This window comes from Thunnus albacares, chromosome 19 (assembly GCF_914725855.1).
Source record: "Thunnus albacares chromosome 19, fThuAlb1.1, whole genome shotgun sequence".
In the NCBI taxonomy this organism is placed as follows: Eukaryota; Metazoa; Chordata; class Actinopteri; order Scombriformes; family Scombridae; genus Thunnus; species Thunnus albacares.
In genome coordinates this window covers 21,380,103-21,398,186 of record NC_058124.1, presented here as the reverse complement: position 1 = coordinate 21,398,186, position 18,084 = coordinate 21,380,103, and the positions used below count along the sequence as shown (strand labels likewise).

Below are 18,084 nucleotides of genomic sequence, written 5' to 3'. Positions count from 1 at the left end.
TGTTTTAATATGGAAAATATGATCACTACAATATTATATATCAATAAGAGTAAATCATGATATGTTTCAAAATGATTTAGAGAATTTGATCCACTCCACGGCCCCACTGTTAACACTGACTCCAACAATTTGTATTGATCAATTTCATCTGTTAATTAGAATGAATACTCTAATACTCTGATTGTCTATGATTTAATGTTAGTGTATGAATGTGTTATCTGTTTTTGATGTCCAGTGAAATATGTACTATATTTTTAGTGTTTGACCAACAAAATACAGTGACATCACTTTGTTTGTAAACAAATTTTTACTGATACAATTAAGAATATTGATACAGCAATGTAAAGCTACCATAATGCACATACCTATGGACTTATGAATCATAATGGGCACTAGATGGATTATAATAAATAGTTGAACACAACATCTGTACACAGAAACATTGCCCCATAATCCATAGAAATGTACATATACCAGTACAACATTTATAATTCCATAAATTTACGAATGACAAGTCCTCCAAAATAAAACTCATATCCTCCATTGTTATGCCTCTCTTTACTTCTAGTTTTTTGAAATAAACACAAGCAACTACTGAATTTATAAGGAATTATGTACAGGTTCCTAAACAAGAAACTCCATAAAGGCACAATTGTCTATACAACATGTACAAAAAAAATTGGAGCTGACAAAAAAGTAAAAATAAAATGATTGGTCATCATTATAATTGTCATATGATTGCACGTACAATATGAAGGTCAGCATCTGTGCTTTGAAAGGTGATTTGCAAAGAAACAAACCCCTGAAGAAGTGTTTTCAGTCTTACAAAGTGACAAGAATTACAAAAAGAGAACATAGAAGAGCTTTCCGCTTGGGGGTCTTCAGGTGGCAATGACCAGTCTGTCTTCATCATCACTGGATACCTCATTATAGTCATCAGTTACCTTCTGCCAGCTGGACACTGGCAGTGGTCTGGGAGGTGCAGGATCACTAGCTCCCTCAACTGGTGAATCCTTAACACTGTCTCCTCGACTCTGTGGAGCTGGTGATGGATGCTGCTGTGGGGATTTATTTCTTTCTTCCCTCTCCAAAGTCTGTATGAGCTCTGCTGCACCTCCAGGGCTGGGCCTGCTGCCTGAGGTCAGTTCTGGAGGGCTGTTGACCATCAAAGGGGCCGGCGGGGAAGCAGGCATGCAACTCCTTGAAGGATGTTCAATTTGAGATGGCTGTGCTGCCAGAGCGTCTGGGCTGCCCTGCCTCTCAGAAGACCCGGGGAGAGGACTAAGGGCAGACAGAGGGCTTAGAGAAGGAATGATGGCAGGCAGGGCGATGTTAACTATCTGCAGGCCCGGCACATGTGTCTGGGGGCCGGTGCTGCTTTGGGAGGTGGGGTTGGCAGCTAAAACCTGCAGGCCCAGGGTGGCATTGAGGGTGAGCCCTTGCTGGGGTAGCAGCTGGGTGGGTGCCAGGCCCGTGTTGGTCAGCCCCATGAGGTTGAGTGTCTCCAGACCCACTGGCTGTATTGTTTGAGCCTGCAAGCCAGCGACCTGCCCCAGGGGGAAGCAGGGCACAACACTACTGATTGGCTCCTGGACCACAAGGGGCTGTGTCTGCAAGCCCTCCGGCTGGGGTGGAGTGTTGGGAGCTGGTAACGGGCTCGTGTTTCTGTGAATGACGCTCACTGCTGGAATGGTGAGCTGGACAGGGCCAGCCTGGATCGGTACAAAGGTGGAGTAAGCTGCCAGGCCAGCGGGCACCAGCTGGATCCCCCCAACTGGGACCATACTGTAAGAGGAGCGAGAAGGCTGCTGGGAGTGCAGAGGCAGGTGACTGAACAGGTGGGTCTGTGTCTCTGCTCCTGGTGTTTGAGATAGACCATGTTGGGGAAAGTGCATAGGACCTTGAGAAGCATAGGAAGTCTGAGTGCTCCGGTCCACTGGTATGCCCGATTCACTGGTTGGCACAGAATGAGGGGCAGAGATGGTGTCCTATGAAAAGAGAGGAAAAAAAAAATAGATATTCAATCTTATTTTGTGACTTAGCTGTGGCACAATCCTTGAAGATTTGAAGAAGATGAAATCATATTTGGATCAATCCACCAAGCCTAATCAAATCATTATTATAAGACTATTCACCTTTTTCTTTTTTTTTAGAGCATTCACAGGAGCTTTGTGGAAGTGCCTCGCATGCAGGATTCAAAGTAAGGGTATGGATAGGAAAGAAGGGAGGCAGGTAGGGGGTGGTGGAGAGACACACAATGAGAATACATGGGTCTCACCTGGCCAAGCTTGAAGCCCTTGCCTGGCACTGGGGGACTAGGGGGCACATCAAAGTCAGGGTAGTCGATGGACATCTGCCTGCATGGTGACACTGGGCTCATCATGTGCACTGACTCTGTGTCTGAGATGTAGGAGTCTGATGTGGTGGCAACAGGTGGAGGAGAGTAAGGAAGGGGCATTGAGCTGGAGCAGCACCCAGAGATGGATATCTGCTTGCTCAGGGACACGGGGCTCATCATGGGGACAGATTCTGAGTCTGATGTGTGGGATTCAGGGGCTGGAGGCTGGGATAGAGGGAGGGAAACTGAGCTGATTGACATCTGGGCGAGGAGGGCGCTAGGAGGTATCTCAGCCTCTTTGGAAGGAATATGCTGTGGGCTGGCAGAAACAGAAGGATTGGTAGACAGGCCAGACTCTGCTTGGCTGTCTTCCTCTTCCTCCTCGTTGTCGTCATTCTCTTCATCATCAGGGCCATCGGAGTCATCACCATCTGAATCTTGACGGTCAGCACTGCTCACATGACTGCGGTCTCCTGCAGATGAGAGAATACTGTAAGTGAGGGGGATGTCTATTCTCAGTATTCTGCAGAAAATATGAGTCATCACAGCTAGTATGAAAAAAGAAAGCATCTTCAGAAGCATCTCTGTCACTTTCATTCATTAAAAGTCTTCCATTATCATCTAGGTTTCTCTCTCACGGTGAGAAAATCCACCACTAAGAATAAAATTGATGTTTTGTGCTGGTGCAGCACTAGTGTTTTACACCCTAGACCACTATACGCCCCTGAGCTCCATCACAGGCAGAGGAGGAAAAACAAATATGCTCTTAGAGACTGGGACCATAGAATGCTTTCAGGCAGCTTCTCTCTCTCTTTTTTTTTTTCTAAAATTAGACGCAGCAATTTCCTCTTTCTAAACGCTGTGCATGCCGCCCACATGCGCTTTGAGTTAACAGAGGAAGAAGCTGCATTTAGAATTTCTAATTAGACCATGGCAAAGCTATTGATCGACATAGCAACAGAGCACAAACAGGGACAATCTGTGTTTTATATCTCATGCCATCAACAGAACTATTTAAAGAAGGGCGATCCTGTTGTTTGAAACCAAAGCAAATGGGGTAAACAAGACCTTTCTGTAGAAGTCACTAATACATATCTGACAAGATACTGTTAAGAAACCCTTAATTATTAAAAAACCCTTCATTTTTTTAAATTTTGTTTTAAAAACTGTGGCTTCAAGCACACAATAATCCTACTATATTTTCCCCTAGGCTAAGGCTGAGCGGTGGAGCACTGTACCAGAGTCCTCTGCATCTTGATCCTCAATGAGACCCTCAGGCACCCCCATCTCCATGCACTTCTTACTGTGGGCCTTGGATTTCATGTGCTTGGTCAGATTTCCTGCAAGAAGAGAGGCAGAAAGGTCTTATAGGTGGGTAGAGCTTGAACAATAGCACAGAAGGAGTTTATGTAAGAGAATACGGTCTTTGGGCAAGCTGTATGTAAAGGGTGAGTAACTGATAAAGACATTTTTAAATGAACGTGGGTTGCTCTGACACCAAGTACTGTTCTGCAGTGTCGCGTGGGTAGGCAAGTTCGATAAAGAATGGTGAATCATACTGTCTTGGTTTAAGAGATGGTGAAACCACATCTTTAATTTCATAGCTCCTAAAAAGAATAAGTGAATGTAGCAGTTCAAGTCTATTCAAATATATAGTCTCAGATGTAAATTGTGGTGGAAAAAAATTGTATGTTCAGATGTAAGTGAAGTGTGCGAACATTTTTTTTTTCCAATTAAGATTTGTGGAACTAAATTCATCATGGTGAGTGTATCCAGTAATTTAGAACTACATACAATTAAATATCATAAAATAATGCAAAAAAGAGACAAAAATCTCATATATGGGTAATATCTGGATCATGTACTATGTGATGATGTACTATATTAACTTGACTTGAGGATACATTTCAATTATTTTCTAGACAGTTGATTAGTGTGAAGGTACTGACACTGTCTATGCACTGCAAGAAGGGAAAAACTAAGTTTCACTAACTTCAAACTTGGAATTTTAATCAAAGGTTGATAGGAAAATATTTCATTGCCAAAAAAAAACATCTCTATTATATCATAACATATGTACCCAAATAAAGGAGTTGTGGTTTTAGATTTACAGCTTTAAACACTGACTAACCACTAAGCTCTAACCTTTTGTCTTGAAGGAGAAGTTGCAGTGGACACAGTGGTATGGCCGGACATCAGAGTGGGTGCGAATATGTTTACGCAGCATGCTGGGTTTCTTACAGCGGATCCCACATTCCTCACAGATGTATTTACCGCGCCCACGCCCACGTACGTAGACATACTCTTCATTAGATTTGTATCTGTGGGGTTGCAGACATAAGGTTAACATAACATGGAAGACAAACACATAAAACTTAAGCAAATAAGAGTTCTAATTTTGATATTAAATTAATTAATTGATTCATTTAATTAATTGTTTAGAATCGTACCCGCCATCAAATATTTTGACCCGTCTTGGTTCTGTTTTAGATGCCAAGTCCTTGTCTGACTCACTGCTGGCCTGAGTTTCTGGTTGCACTTTACTTCTGGTTTCAATTGATACAGACTTCTGGGTTATTGGCAGCTGCAGAGAGATGTAATTGATGTGTTTATCAATATGATTCAATAAACAAGGCAGTAATATACAAGAAACATTAAGATTGTCTAAACTGTGCAGGAAATTAGTTCTTACCCTTGGCATGATGTCTTTCAGCTTGCCTGAGTAAGACAAGATATCAGATTTTCCACAAGTTCTTATGGCCGAGGTGTAGTGTATTTTCTTAGAGCTCTGCTTGGAGTCAAACAAAGACATGACCACCTTGGTGGGCAACCCAAGTGGGTTAGGGTTGTTTGGGCTGACTGTCCAGGCAGCATACGCTGAAGTCTTCAGGTCAGTCTGTGGCACATGAAGAGGTTTCCTCTTCATCAAGAAACACCATGTGAAAGTGGTAGCAGTCTTCAGGCTGGGGAAAGACAGGCGATGGCTGTCTTTTGTGTTAACCACAGAAACAGATGTGGTCAGTTTCACCTGACCACCATGGAAGCTGGAGGGCCTAATAGGAGATTTGGTAGGAGTCCACCTCTGTTCCTCAGCTTTCTCTTGAGGCTTCAGAGTGTTATTAGCTGGCATGGCGCTGCCCTGGCCACCAGGTGTAGTATTTAGGGCAGGGCCAGCCTCTTCAGGAATAACAGTGCTTATGTCTTTTTCCAGCCCAGCACTGTCAGGTGACATTGGCTTAATGTCATCAATAGCCTCTGAGTCCTTCTCTCTGTCTGTTTTAACCTGAGGCAAAGGTGGTGCCTCAGTTTCAATGGGACTATCCACTGGTTCAGTTGTGCAAACCTGCCTAACAAGTGTTAGCTTCCGCTGTCGGGTCACCTCTGACATCTTGGAGTTAAGATAATTGACTGATCTGCCATCAGTTAGACAGGCCACACCATGCTCATCTTTAGCTCGTTTTTGGTGCTTTTCCATGTAGATGTCCAAGCTGTTGGCAGGTGACAGCATTCTTTTACTTGAGGCAGTGGGTTCCTGCTGTGGGCAGAGTGTTACTGATGCCAGTTTCTGTGTGCAATGTAAAGACCCAAGAGAAGGTGCTCGTTCTCCTGTATGGTTATGACTGCTAACAATCTGAGTTTGAGTCCTATCCTTCTTAACAGCTGGTACAGCATGGGCATCACTATCTACACTGTGACTGGATGGGATGGTATTTTTATTGGACACAGAGGGAGCAGGGTGCATCTGCTCAGGAGTGATCAGGATCTGTGGCAATGTTATAGCACCTGCTTGGGTTTGACTGAATGGATCCCTTTGCTGTTCACCTGGCAAAACTCCAGTCTTGGTCTTAATCTCAGACAGCCGTTGATTGGGTTGAGCAACGTATACATTTTGGAGTACATCTGATGATTTTGAAATGCTCAAAATTGGATTGGCAATAGGTATTGTTAAAACTGGCAAGGCTATCTGAGTTCCCTGTGTGTTGGAGAATGAAAATGTTTGGCTAGCTCTCATGGCAGGACACTGCAATTGGTATTTGGGCACAAAACATTTCTTTTCTTCAGAGTCAGCTGGCTTATTTTGGACATTCTCACGACAAACTAAGATCTGGCTCAGAGGTTGTTGTAACTTTTGGCATATTTGAACCCTTGATGTTTGATGCCAAGGGTGTGGAAGGCCATGGACTTGAGGCTGCTGAGTCGGGCTGCCCAAATGAATACTTTGCACCATTTGCTCATTCTTTTGCAAGGGTGGTTCTCCAGAATGTAAGATAAAAGGTTGAGCCATGTTGCGCCTATTGGCAATATGAATTTGCTGGGATCTATTCTGAGATAAAGAGCTAACATTTGTAATGGGAGGTTTATCTAGAGGTATGACAGCTTTCCGAACAGGTTGCTGACTCTCTGGGCCTATTTTTAAAGACATTTGGCGAACTAATGGCCCCCGCCTCCTTTCAATAAGTGGCACCTGAGAAAGTTGCGAGATTTGTCCACTTTTTGGCTGGCCAACAGGTGACAGAGATCTGCTGGGAGATACATTGCCACAGTCAAAAGACTTGCTACGATAGTCACATGAAATCTCCACAGAGGGTTGAGTACAAGTGATCTGTTCAGATGCGGCACGCCTCATCATTCCAGGCACACCAAGAGTGTTGAAGGCTGTTGGCAGACCTTGAGCCTCTGGAATTTTGCTGACACACTCCCCTCTAGATGGACTCTCTGACCTAGATTGTTCATCCCTGTCAAAAGAGGCTGAAATGCTCGAACAGCGAGATAGACTGCTGTCCCTGCTGAGGCTTCGTGAGAGGCTGGACTCAAAACTGGATTCACCTGAGGAGTGGTCCATTTGAGCAAGACGAATTCTTTTCTTTTTAGGCGGAAGTTTCTCTGCGGGTAACTTTGACAAACTCTCACTTCTCTGAGGCCAGCTGAATTGATCTGCAGGCTTATCTGCTGGCTCAGAAGTCTGTGATTCATGTTCTCTGTCAGGCTCCTCTGTGACCAAAATCTCAGGGACCTGGATGTTGTTTTGACGAACCAGACGAGACTGATGGACAGGAGTAGAATTTTCACTAACTGCTGCTACTGTACCATCAGTGCATTGTTCCATCCTTTGTTTTCCAAAGTCAGCACTCTTGGGTTTGGACATTTTTTCATGGTAGCTGTCAGCTGAAGCATTTATAATTGCATCTGTTTTGGGCTTGTTTAAGGGATCTTTTTCCATACCATCAACAGGAGAGGCCCTGTCAATAGATTCTGTCTCAAATGAATTGGGTCTGCTGAGAGAGTTGGTGTGTCTAATGACTGAAGTACCGCTGCCTTGCCTTTGCATCTCTCCTTTACTACAGGTGCTGATTTGGGTTTCTCGTATTGGTGACAGTCTGGAATCTGAAGTATTCATACCTCTTGCTATGAGCTGAATCTGAGGTAGCTTTGACTGGTTGTTTTTGGGCTGGATGTCTACTATTACAGCATGCTGAGAAAAAGTCCGACTTGCCAGAGCTGTTGGTAGCTGACATGAATCAAAACTAACTGAACAAGGTGGAATGGTGTCAGTTGGAGATTGATCATCCTCATCTCCAACACTTTTCATTTTCCTTCTCTTCCTAATTGATGTCTGTTGATCAAGTATTCCTGAACCAATAGTTGATCTAGGGACTAGAGGCTGTTGTATGTTAACATGAAAAACATCTTGATCCGTTTCTTTAACAGCATTTGGCTTGTTTTTTGGACCATGGAGCTCAGAGCAGTAAAATTTCTTGTGAGTTTCAAAATTCTCTAACTTTCTGTACCGGTTACGACAAGTTTCACACTCATACATTGTGCCTTTATTCTGCTGAGGCTTTCTGTTTCTGTCCTGGTTGTATTCAAAAGATCTGCTTCTTTGCATTAGTTCTGTGGAATTGCTTAGACCATGATAGCCTTCATCCATAGAGCGAACAGAAGGGAGGCCATGCCCCTCACTTGTGGAGAAGTCCTCCACTGCTGCTTGTCTGACTAAGGTGCGAGAATGTATTGCTGGATTTGGGGTTGACGGGGCTGATGAAAATACATCATCATTCAATGAACTAATTTTGTCATCAAATGACTGACAAATTCGCAAAGGGTGGGGGAGGGGGGCAACATTGAGGGGAAGAGCAGAATGTCCTGGTGTGGTAGGCATAGAGTTACTCCTTGTTATTGGCAAACAATCCATTGGCGGGTATTGAGAAGGTACAGAGAGAAGAAATACTGGCTTTGATTTATCTGTGGGGGTGAATGGGGACTTAGGGATGTCTGAGCTGGAACTTGACCGTCTTCCCATTGGTTTAAGATCAAACTGAAAAGAGTCTTTAAATATGTATGATTTAGGGGAGTCTATGCTACCTCTCCTTGAGAGAGATGTTCTCCTTGGTTTGACACTGTCCAGCTGCTTGTTGTCAACCACTGCCTCATTATCTGATATCAACTTTGAAATTCGTTCTTCCAGAGAGAGTGCTTTTGCTTCTAATGGTGGACGCATCTGTCCTTCTATGGCCCTCGGCTTTTGCTCAGCTGCTACATGCATTACTGCAGCAACCACAGGAGGGACAATGGGAAGAGTATTCTTGGCTATGTCAATGTCTGGGGGAGTTATCTTTACAAATGGGCTAGGTGGACTCATGGCCTGGTCAGCACTTTCAGAGCGTGAGAAGTAGCCAGAATCTGTGCTTCCCAAACTGCGGGGACTAAGTAGGCACTTAGCCTGTTGCTGTTGAGAAAAGTCTGTCGCTTGTTGCCTCTGAAGCTGTGCATGTCCAACTAACAGTGGAGACTTGCACTGTTGGTCTTCATCTTCACTTACAGTATCTAGTGATTGATTTGTACCATCCACTTCTTTCAGAGATGACAGGACTGTGATGTTTGATCTCAGATTACCAGTCTGGCACTCTCGTTGCCGTTGTGCTGCAGCTTGCTCAGGTGCTGCACCTGTAACTCTCGGGCTATCTGCCCTCAGAGGGGAGACATTAACTGGATATACAACAACTTTTGGAAGTGCAGCCGTCACTTTGGGCTCATGAGCCCTCTGACCAAGGGCTGGTTTCATTGAGTCAAACACAGCTGACGAGTCCGCTTCCCCGTGGCTTGCTTGGGTTGTACCTGCACTCTGTAAACTGTTTTCCGATAAAGCTGCCACACTGCTCTGTGATGATTCAGGGTCCAAGTCTGCAGTGCTACCTTCCTCATCACTGTCCCCGCTCTCCTCCGCCTCCGAATGTGTTCCGAGGGCTTTGTCAGATTCTTGTGATAGTGATCCACCTCCAGATTCAGAGCGTGCAATGAGACCCAGTTTTATAGCATGAGCATGGGATTTCTTGTGCTTGTACAAGTTACTCTTGGTTTTGAATGAGAAGCCACAAGTAACACAGGGGTATGGTCTCTCTCCTGTGTGAGACCTTATGTGTTTGAGCAGCACACTGGGTTTTGCACATGCTCGGCTGCAGTATTCACAAACATACTTTCCTGGCTTCTTAGGTTTTTGGTCCTTTGAGACCTGTTCAGCACCAAAGTTCATTACAGTTGTCATCTGAATTTGGTTGCTTCCAGGTGTAACTGGGACCTGAATGGTGCTGGGAACACTTGCTGAGAGGGACTGGCATGTGTGCACTATAGGTGGTTGGCTTTGTGGCAAAGCATTGGAGCCGGAGGGAACAGGCGCATGAGTTATAGTGGATGGTCCAGTATTAAAGCTCATGTGCAAGCCAGGCTTTTCTGGATTCGAAGCAACGGGCATAAAATGCGGTGTGGCAAGCGGAGAGGACTGCAAGGGGGTACCCTGTGTAGATGTCTGCACATTTCCCTGTAGTGGTGCTGCAATGCCAATGAAGTTGCCTTGTTTGTCAATATAATAAGTCTGCATATGGGAAGTTTGGGTCTGGAGACCAACATTGGCAGCTGGCATTGTTAGTTCACCACTGGATTGAGCATCAAGGGTGGAAACTGGTTTTCCAATGGCTGTGACTTGCAAAGAGTTTTTCCTCTCAGCCAGAGTACTAAAGTCAGGCTCCATGGCCTTAAGTAGGACATCAAGTGGAGCACTGGTGTGGTAAGGATCTCCCTCAAAGCTGGGGTCTTTGCTCTCTTTGTGCTGAGACACTTCAGCTGTTATCAAAGAGCCCTCCTCACCATCTGCAGGCTCATGTGATGGTGGCCTAGAAGACGTTTCCTCCTGCTTCAGCCTTTCTTGGTCAGTGGAAGATGCCCCTTTATCAGGGGATGGTGCAACTGATTGGGCATACTGTTGGTCTCTTTTCTCACTGGGTGATGTTGAAGGATTGTGGGAAGGGCTGTTGGAGGAGGAGGAGCAAGAAGTTGTAGTTTCCTTGGACGATGATCCGTGGAGAGCAGTTTCAGATGTTTTCAACTGCAGAGGCTTCTTCACTGGAGATTTAGGAATTTTCTTCAGCTGATTCTCTGCAACAACCTTTTTCCTCTTCAGGCCTTTTATGTTATCTGCATTTCTTCGACTGCTTTCAGATATCCCTGTGGACAAACAGACAACAATGAGAAACAAAGAAAAGCAGAGTTGGCACAAAAACACCATCTTTTTCTAAACCTTTTTCTCCACTGTACCATATGGGCAGATTGAGCACAACGGTCCCTGCTGAGAAAATAAATTCTATTTTCTGTGCTGAATTGGATTCCTTATTGGCTTTTGAAACTTGACACACTTAAATAAATAAAAAATAGACTGCAGATAAATGTAGCATGTTATATTAGATTAAGGGATCAGAATTTTTAGACATTTAGTCATTTGGTTTAAAAATAGAGAGACTATTTCCAAGAGTCCAAAAGTCCACCAAGACTCAAAGCTTGACCTGGTGTGTTTTTTTTCTCCTTTTTTTTTTTTTTAGCTCTGTCTATCTGTAATATTAAATAGAATTCTCATCCAAAATTTACTTCCACAGTTAAACCCATGAAAGAAAACAATGAGTACAGTTTTTCCCCATAATGATGAACAAACATGATTCTATCCCAGACATTTAGTATCCAGTGATAAGCATCAACTAATTGTAGAGGGAATTATCAAGTCTAATTACTACACTTGTCATCTATTAGTCACATTTTCCTTAAAACCTCTTTTGGCAAACAGAGGACAAAATGAAGACATTACCCATGAAAAACAAGTTTTTGGTACACCTACATGACATTATATTTCTTTGTTAGACCCAAAAAGAAAACAACAAAACACTAATGTTTAAATTACTACAGTATTTTTAATTGTTATATATGCATTACCTCCTCATTGCTTTAACTTTATATTACTACTCCCTATTGTAAAAACTTTATGTTTAATGTTATTTCTACACCTACACACACATAGCTCTGGTGACCATTATGGTTTTACAACACTTAACACTGTTTTCAGACTGAAACACAAATAATAATCTTGTTCTAATTGCTTTGTAATGTCATACAGTCATTCTTAAAACCATCAATTCAATGCTGACGAACATGCAGAATACATGTATGATTGCAGCATTTTAATTATAGTTCAATACAATGACATAATTTATGTATAACATTCACAGCTGTTATATAACAAGATATTGTGCTCTACAGCATAAGTAAAGCATAACCCTACCACCACATTACCATAACCACATTAAATCTCTTTAATCTTTACTCTGTGTTTACAGTGATTTCATCAGTAACTGTTTTTGTTGAAGTGGGATATACTCAACTTAGACACATCACCCTTACTTTTATTTATTTGCTGTGTGACTAATGCTGAAGAGGCCCACACTTCATTACATAAGAAAACAATCCTTTCTTCCTTTTCTTGCTGTTCAAAAACCTACGTAGGATTGGCCGATTAAAAAGAAAACAATTAACTAAGGCAGCACAGACAAACTGCATGTGTATGATTTCAACACTGCCACTAATAATAAAGCAGCACTGTTTTAAAAGGGCACGCCCATACCATGGTGTCCCATAATTTGTCATGTTGTCCCTGCAATACTGATTCAAGCAGGTGTTTTTAAAAGGACACGATGCTGAAGTTTAGCAATGCCCTGTCACTGTTTCCTGGCGTGTGTAGGTATTTCCCAGGATGAGGTCAGGGCTCCTTCGGGGCCACTGGCATAATTAGCTTGAGGAACGCCTTGTCTTTACATGAGTTAATCCATTCTCCACACAAACATGCACCCAAAGAGCCTTGAAGGCAGCACAAAACCAATATGAAATGCTCTCAAAGTAAACCCTGTGATTTTTCTACAATAACCCGGTCTGAAAGATGCCTTACAAAGAAACACATTTATATCAACTGCTAAGAGACATGGGAAAAGGATTAGTTCTCCGTCTGCAAAAGAGATTCCATGACTTCACCGCAAGTTTTCCATCATAAAAAAGTACTTCATAAACAAACATGTGTCAGTGTCAATCCTCAGCTATAATGTTTATTGTTAGAAAAAGCTGTTAAGGCTATTTTCATATAAAAATAAGAAATCATCCAATCAGCAAATTCTTTCAAACAGTAGCTAAGCTTTTTCCATGACTGTCTGAAGCTAATTTTTAATGTAAAATAAAGACCATGCCTTAGCGATCCTGTGTGAAGGAACTACTGACAGATTTAACTTCTTTTTAAAGAGGGTTGTAATGGAGATTAACCTTTGACTGGTAAGGAAGGGTCATCAGTACTTGCTGTACTTTGAGAAGGGGATTGAGATATTCTTATTTGTATCCTTTCTATTTAGCGTCTCCTCCCAATCTCATTTACAGTGGATGATTCAATCAAAGCTTGCATGTCCTACAAATAAGCTGGGTGTTTTTTTAAATGACAACGTTGCAGTTTTAAAGTTTGCTCAGCTGGTTAATTCTCAGGCAAAGCTTAAACAGACACCATGACGCTGCCAATTGCTTAACCAAGATGACTTTTCTATTTGAATGAAGTTACATAATACTACCATTACTGTAGCGTTAGTGCTGTACATTGCAGTAACACTACAGTTATTGCATTGTTACCTGATGATATCTCTTGTTTTCTTGAAGTGATAAAACATTTCCTGTATAATCATTACTTCCTCGGATGCAAACTATCGTATTTAATCATTAACTTGGTCCTCACATTTCAATGTGTCAGAGAAATTGAAATGTGAATTTAAAACTGTTGTTATGACAGGTCACTGCTGTGAAATATTCTCTAAGGAATGTGCAACCCAAATGAAACTTTTAATATATTGCAAATAGTTTCACTGAAGCAGAAACATTTAAGTGCCGCAAAAATCCAGATGCTTCACAGCAGCTGGATCTGCTACTGCAACAAGTGGTAACCAGAAAGTATTTTTAACTCCACTTACATGTAAATAAAGCTAATTTTAATAAAAGAACACTGCAATGATAAACACACCCTATAATAAATTTGATTATTGTGTGTAAATCCTTTACAATCCAGACCACTGAATTATTTTGTGCTTTTAGTGAAAACCCTATTTTAGGTTACATCATTAATTTTATTCCTTTTAAGCTGGTGGTGAATACGAAAACAGAAAATCTCTTACAAAATTCCTTCCAAATAAAAGAGAAGGCATTCAATTCATTTCTTCTTTAAAAATAAATTTAATTCGTTACTTTTAATCCAAAGTGTTGAGAAAAAAAAAAAGATCTTACCTTTCTGTGAGCTTTTGGGGTCTTTAAGCTCTTTCTGTGCTTCTTCGATTTTATCTGTAACACAAGAATAGAAACCATATTGAGCACGAGGAACATTGCTGCACAGATGCACACAGACTCCACGGTGAAGGCAGTGCAGAATGTAACTAATGTGATATAATTACATGTAACTACTGGGGATGCTTCCCACACGGCTGTAGCAGGATGAAGGTCTTTTAAATGAAAAACAGATATTCTTCCATAGCCGAGAGAGAGCACTATTCTATTATGGAAACTACTGTAATCATGAAGAGAGTACGCCTGTGCGTGCACATAAAAATACAACCATACAAGCACACCCACTTACAGAAATAAAAGTGTGAACCTGTATGAAATAAAGGTTAAAGTCTACTAACAAGTCAATATGGTGGGTTCATTCTCATTATCACTGAGTGAGCACTAAACCCACAGATCAATTTACATATCAAAACGCTGTTTACACCCTTCGGGGAAGACAAATTCATTCCACTCAGCCCTTTTATAAGTCACAATCATCACCCACAATCCAGCAGGTGAAGAACATGTTTCTGTATGAGACATATGGATGTGTGGGAGGTGACACAGCACTGACTGTGTGTTACTGTAATCAATATTAATTATATACGCTGGCTCAACGTGATGTGAACCCGTTACACACACAGTGGAATAAAGTGAGAGAGAAGAGGTAAAGCCTCTGTTTTCCTGCACTTCTACAGGCTGTTGAAAGAGGCATACATAAATCTGTGAATGTATAAGTCTAATTTATAAAAAATAATATTTGTTTTTCTCATTACCTTAAAAAAATCTCATGCAAAATCAGCAGCTTTTTTATATTCTCCCCATTTTGCTGTTAATTGAAATACATTCTGAGCTGTGGTTACTGCAAGAAAACTTAAAAAACTGTAAAACCACTTGAAACTACAGAGATTTGTGTCTTCTTGCAGTTTCAGCCAATCTGAATTTTTAAAATCAGGTTTTGCACCATGAAAATCAGTAAAAAAAAAAAAAAAACCAACAACAATGATTAGCATTCTACATCTGAAAGTGCAAGTGTGCATGCAACACACTCACATTAAGCACAGAGGAAAATAACGAGCACAGCACGACTGTAGCATGTTTCTGCCTCCCGTGACCGCGGAAAATAGACGGAAAAATAAACCCACTGTGGCTTCGGTGCCCTGCACATGACATTAGAGTCCTCGAGGACCAATGGTAACAATTTTGTCCTAGATTGCACAAATGTTAATGGAGGGTGAAAGAGGATGTTCTTCTTGTGGTTCCCAAAATCACAGTAATGCAATGCCGGGAATACTCGGAGGAGGGGTGGACACGAGCGGGCCACAGAAGAGGTCAGTGGATTATGTCATCGCGCGCGTGTGTGCGTGTACGCGCGCGCATATGTGTGTGTGTGTGTGTGTGTGTGTGTGTGTGTGTGTGTGTGTGTGTGTGTGTGTGTGTTACACCACAGTCACACCCTTCATCATCTCTCTCGCTCTCTCTTTCTCTCTCTATATCCCAGGCACACGCCACAGATTACATAATGTGTCCCCACCCCTGCGCTGCCGTGGAGCAAAACAAAGGCACCCTGCCAGCAGAAACACAGCAACGGAGGCGCATGAGAAGAGGGCAGAGTGTTTGTTTATTTGTGAGCCTTTTGGAAAAAAAAAAAAAAAAAAAAAAAAAAAAAAAGGTAGACAGACAGAGGAGATAGCTATGTGCTTGTGTATCTTGTCTATTTGCATATAAATGACCACGGTGAACGCCCTCCGACAAAAGAATCAGGTAGGCTGTGTTTTCCTGGCAATGAAGCTGGTATTTCTCCAAACAGAGCGGCTCCTGGAGCTTTCCTCTGTGTCATAGTTACCACACTGTAACCTCACAGCTTCCTCGAGTAAATGGCTATGTTATTGCGAACCAATTTGAGATAATAAATGCTTATTTTAGCGGTTAGAAGATTTGGAGGTAGATTTTCGCTAGCATATGCTTCATTGTTTGCACAGCTTGATACATATGTCTTGTATTAGACCGCACTGGCAAACCAAGGCGTAAGTGATTACTGCCCAACAAAAATCTTATTAGTGGTTGTGTATGGTAGGAGAGCAGAGTATAAGCTATTATAGATCAGATTGCACTCCTTACATAATAAACCACAAACAAGACCCCTCATGCTGAATGACACCCATGAAGTCAAGCTCTGAACCGTGGAAAAAAACGGAAAACACCAGCTCCAATGAGTGGAAAGGGACAAGGCAGCACTCCCCCTCATCCCTCACCCTTCAATAAGGACAAAATATTCCATCCACAGTGCCCGTTATTAAGACAGCAGGGAATGATTATACGGTTGTTCATATTTCCCTCGTTAGGGCTGCTGGGGTTGCCGAGGTGGTCTTTACGACGGCTGTATGGGGGCTTCGAGACGTTCGGCATGCCATCTGAAAAGCGTGTAATTGTCCCGTACCCATGGGAAAACATGGAAAGGAATGTACACAAATGTTGCGTGTTGCTCGTGATGAAAACCAGAGCACACTGTGGAACATGACCACGAAACTGCGAGGGCAGGGAGAGAAAACAGTCAGAGGGTACTAAACTCATAAAGGCCCCACTTATAACTAAACTGTTTAAAAGTATGGTCTGAAACAAAACAGAGAAAAGGTTTGTAGGATGCCACTTAACAATACTGTACAGTACTGACAATTTTTTTTTTTTTTTTTTTTTTTTTTACCAGAGTTAAAGCTCCTTCCAACCAACAAATGACACAAACAATTATCAAGGCTCTGAAAAGGACATTGAACCTCTTGCCTAAGGGGCTTGGTATGCTTAAGTCGGCTGTATTGTAAGCAAAAAGCATGTGAATTGTCTGACTGGCTTTAATAATTTAGTAGACTTTAAATCAACACTCTCCTCTAATGTGACTTAAACATGTGGAAGTGATATTCCATCTTACTCAAATCATAAAAGAGATTGATCTACATCTGATAACTGTTACTCACTGTTAAAAAAAACAAAAAAAAACAGAAAAGATAAATTATAAATGCCTGTTTTGTTTACTGATCTATCCCTCCCTTATCTACCTGACCCCTCTAATAACTCTTGTAATGCAGCGTATAGTTTTGGGTCTTTGAGCAGAGAACAGGAGGGAAGTGAATTGCAGATCGAGGTTCGCCCTCGGTCTCAAGGTGGCAGACTCGTGATCTTTGATCTACGCAACGTGATATCTAAAAGATATGCGAGGATCAGGATGGGAGGGACTAGAGTGGGCGAGTGCATGTCAATTACGCAGGAGTTTGTGGGCGAGGGAGTCGGCCTCCTCACTGATCGCTGTCATGACGACCACGAATCTTTAATGCCCCCCCCCCCCCCCCCCATCATCCGAGTGGGAAATGTGATCACTCGTGCCTCGAGGGCCTCAGTGACGTCAATACATGAGAAACATGCCGGCTTTTGAATCCCAACGCCCACCTGATGTAAATCTACAACCCATCAGCTATGGCTGAGGGGGAGGAGGGGGGCTGCTCAGTGGGAGGGGAAGCCCATCCAAAACTACGTGAAGGCGTTTGACAGACAATAATCAGGGAAGACGTGGTCGTAACAACCGCAGATACAAACACATTCTAATGAGCTGGAACGCCAACTCGCTTCTGGAAAATGGACCTAATAAACCAAACTTCTGCCAGTCGAATGAATAACATATTACACTACAGCGAAGTGGCAGCCCACATGGAGCAGCAACACAACTGCATCTTCCTGGCACTGCCCCCCCCCACCCCCTCCCCTCTCTCTCTGCCTGTTGGCCGACAAATCACCACCAGGCTCTACACACCCTCCTACCCTCCCAGCCAGCCTGGAACACTCATATTCTGTTCAACAGCCTGCCCTGCTGGGCCTCACCATGCCAAATGGCGGCCATCAACGACGTAGTGGCAGCTTTTTACGGGGTCCATATGCACTATGTTCACGTGTTTCAGATGGCCCTGATGGCTTGGCTCTTCCTGCTAGCATCAAAGATATGTGTTGGGGGGAGTGGGGGAGGGAGGAATCGTTGTTTTGTAAACACCAGTATGCCAGCAACAAGCCTGAACAATACCAGAGGACCGCTGTGTGCG

The 18,084-nt window shown here is 42.7% G+C and overlaps 1 protein-coding gene and 2 long non-coding RNA genes across 6 annotated transcripts in view; 2 read left to right on the top strand and 1 right to left on the bottom strand.

Annotated features, from left to right (window-relative positions):
• Positions 1-3,632, top strand: part of LOC122970372 — a 60,970-nt gene extending 57,338 nt beyond the window's left edge. Inside the window, exon 3 of the long non-coding RNA XR_006399188.1 lies at positions 3,549-3,632. This is a non-coding gene — a long non-coding RNA (uncharacterized LOC122970372). The remainder of the gene's footprint in view (positions 1-3,548) is intronic.
• The window catches only part of hivep1 (HIVEP zinc finger 1), a 56,285-nt gene continuing 38,403 nt past the window's right edge, over positions 203-18,084 (bottom strand). For all 4 annotated transcript variants that reach the window (XM_044336485.1, XM_044336488.1, XM_044336489.1 and 1 more), the window contains exons 3-9: positions 13,964-14,017; positions 5,031-10,837; positions 4,789-4,922; positions 4,484-4,659; positions 3,577-3,678; positions 2,279-2,811; positions 203-1,988 (exon numbers count right to left, since the gene is read on the bottom strand). In XM_044336485.1, the coding sequence (XP_044192420.1) occupies positions 882-1,988; positions 2,279-2,811; positions 3,577-3,678; positions 4,484-4,659; positions 4,789-4,922; positions 5,031-10,837; positions 13,964-14,017 (7,913 nt within the window). In that variant the 3' untranslated portion in view covers positions 203-881. The remainder of the gene's footprint in view (positions 1,989-2,278; positions 2,812-3,576; positions 3,679-4,483; positions 4,660-4,788; positions 4,923-5,030; positions 10,838-13,963; positions 14,018-18,084) is intronic.
• On the top strand, positions 3,621-10,990 carry LOC122970371. The gene is made up of 3 exons (XR_006399187.1): positions 3,621-3,709; positions 4,498-4,627; positions 10,832-10,990. It is a non-coding gene; the product is annotated as an uncharacterized LOC122970371 (long non-coding RNA).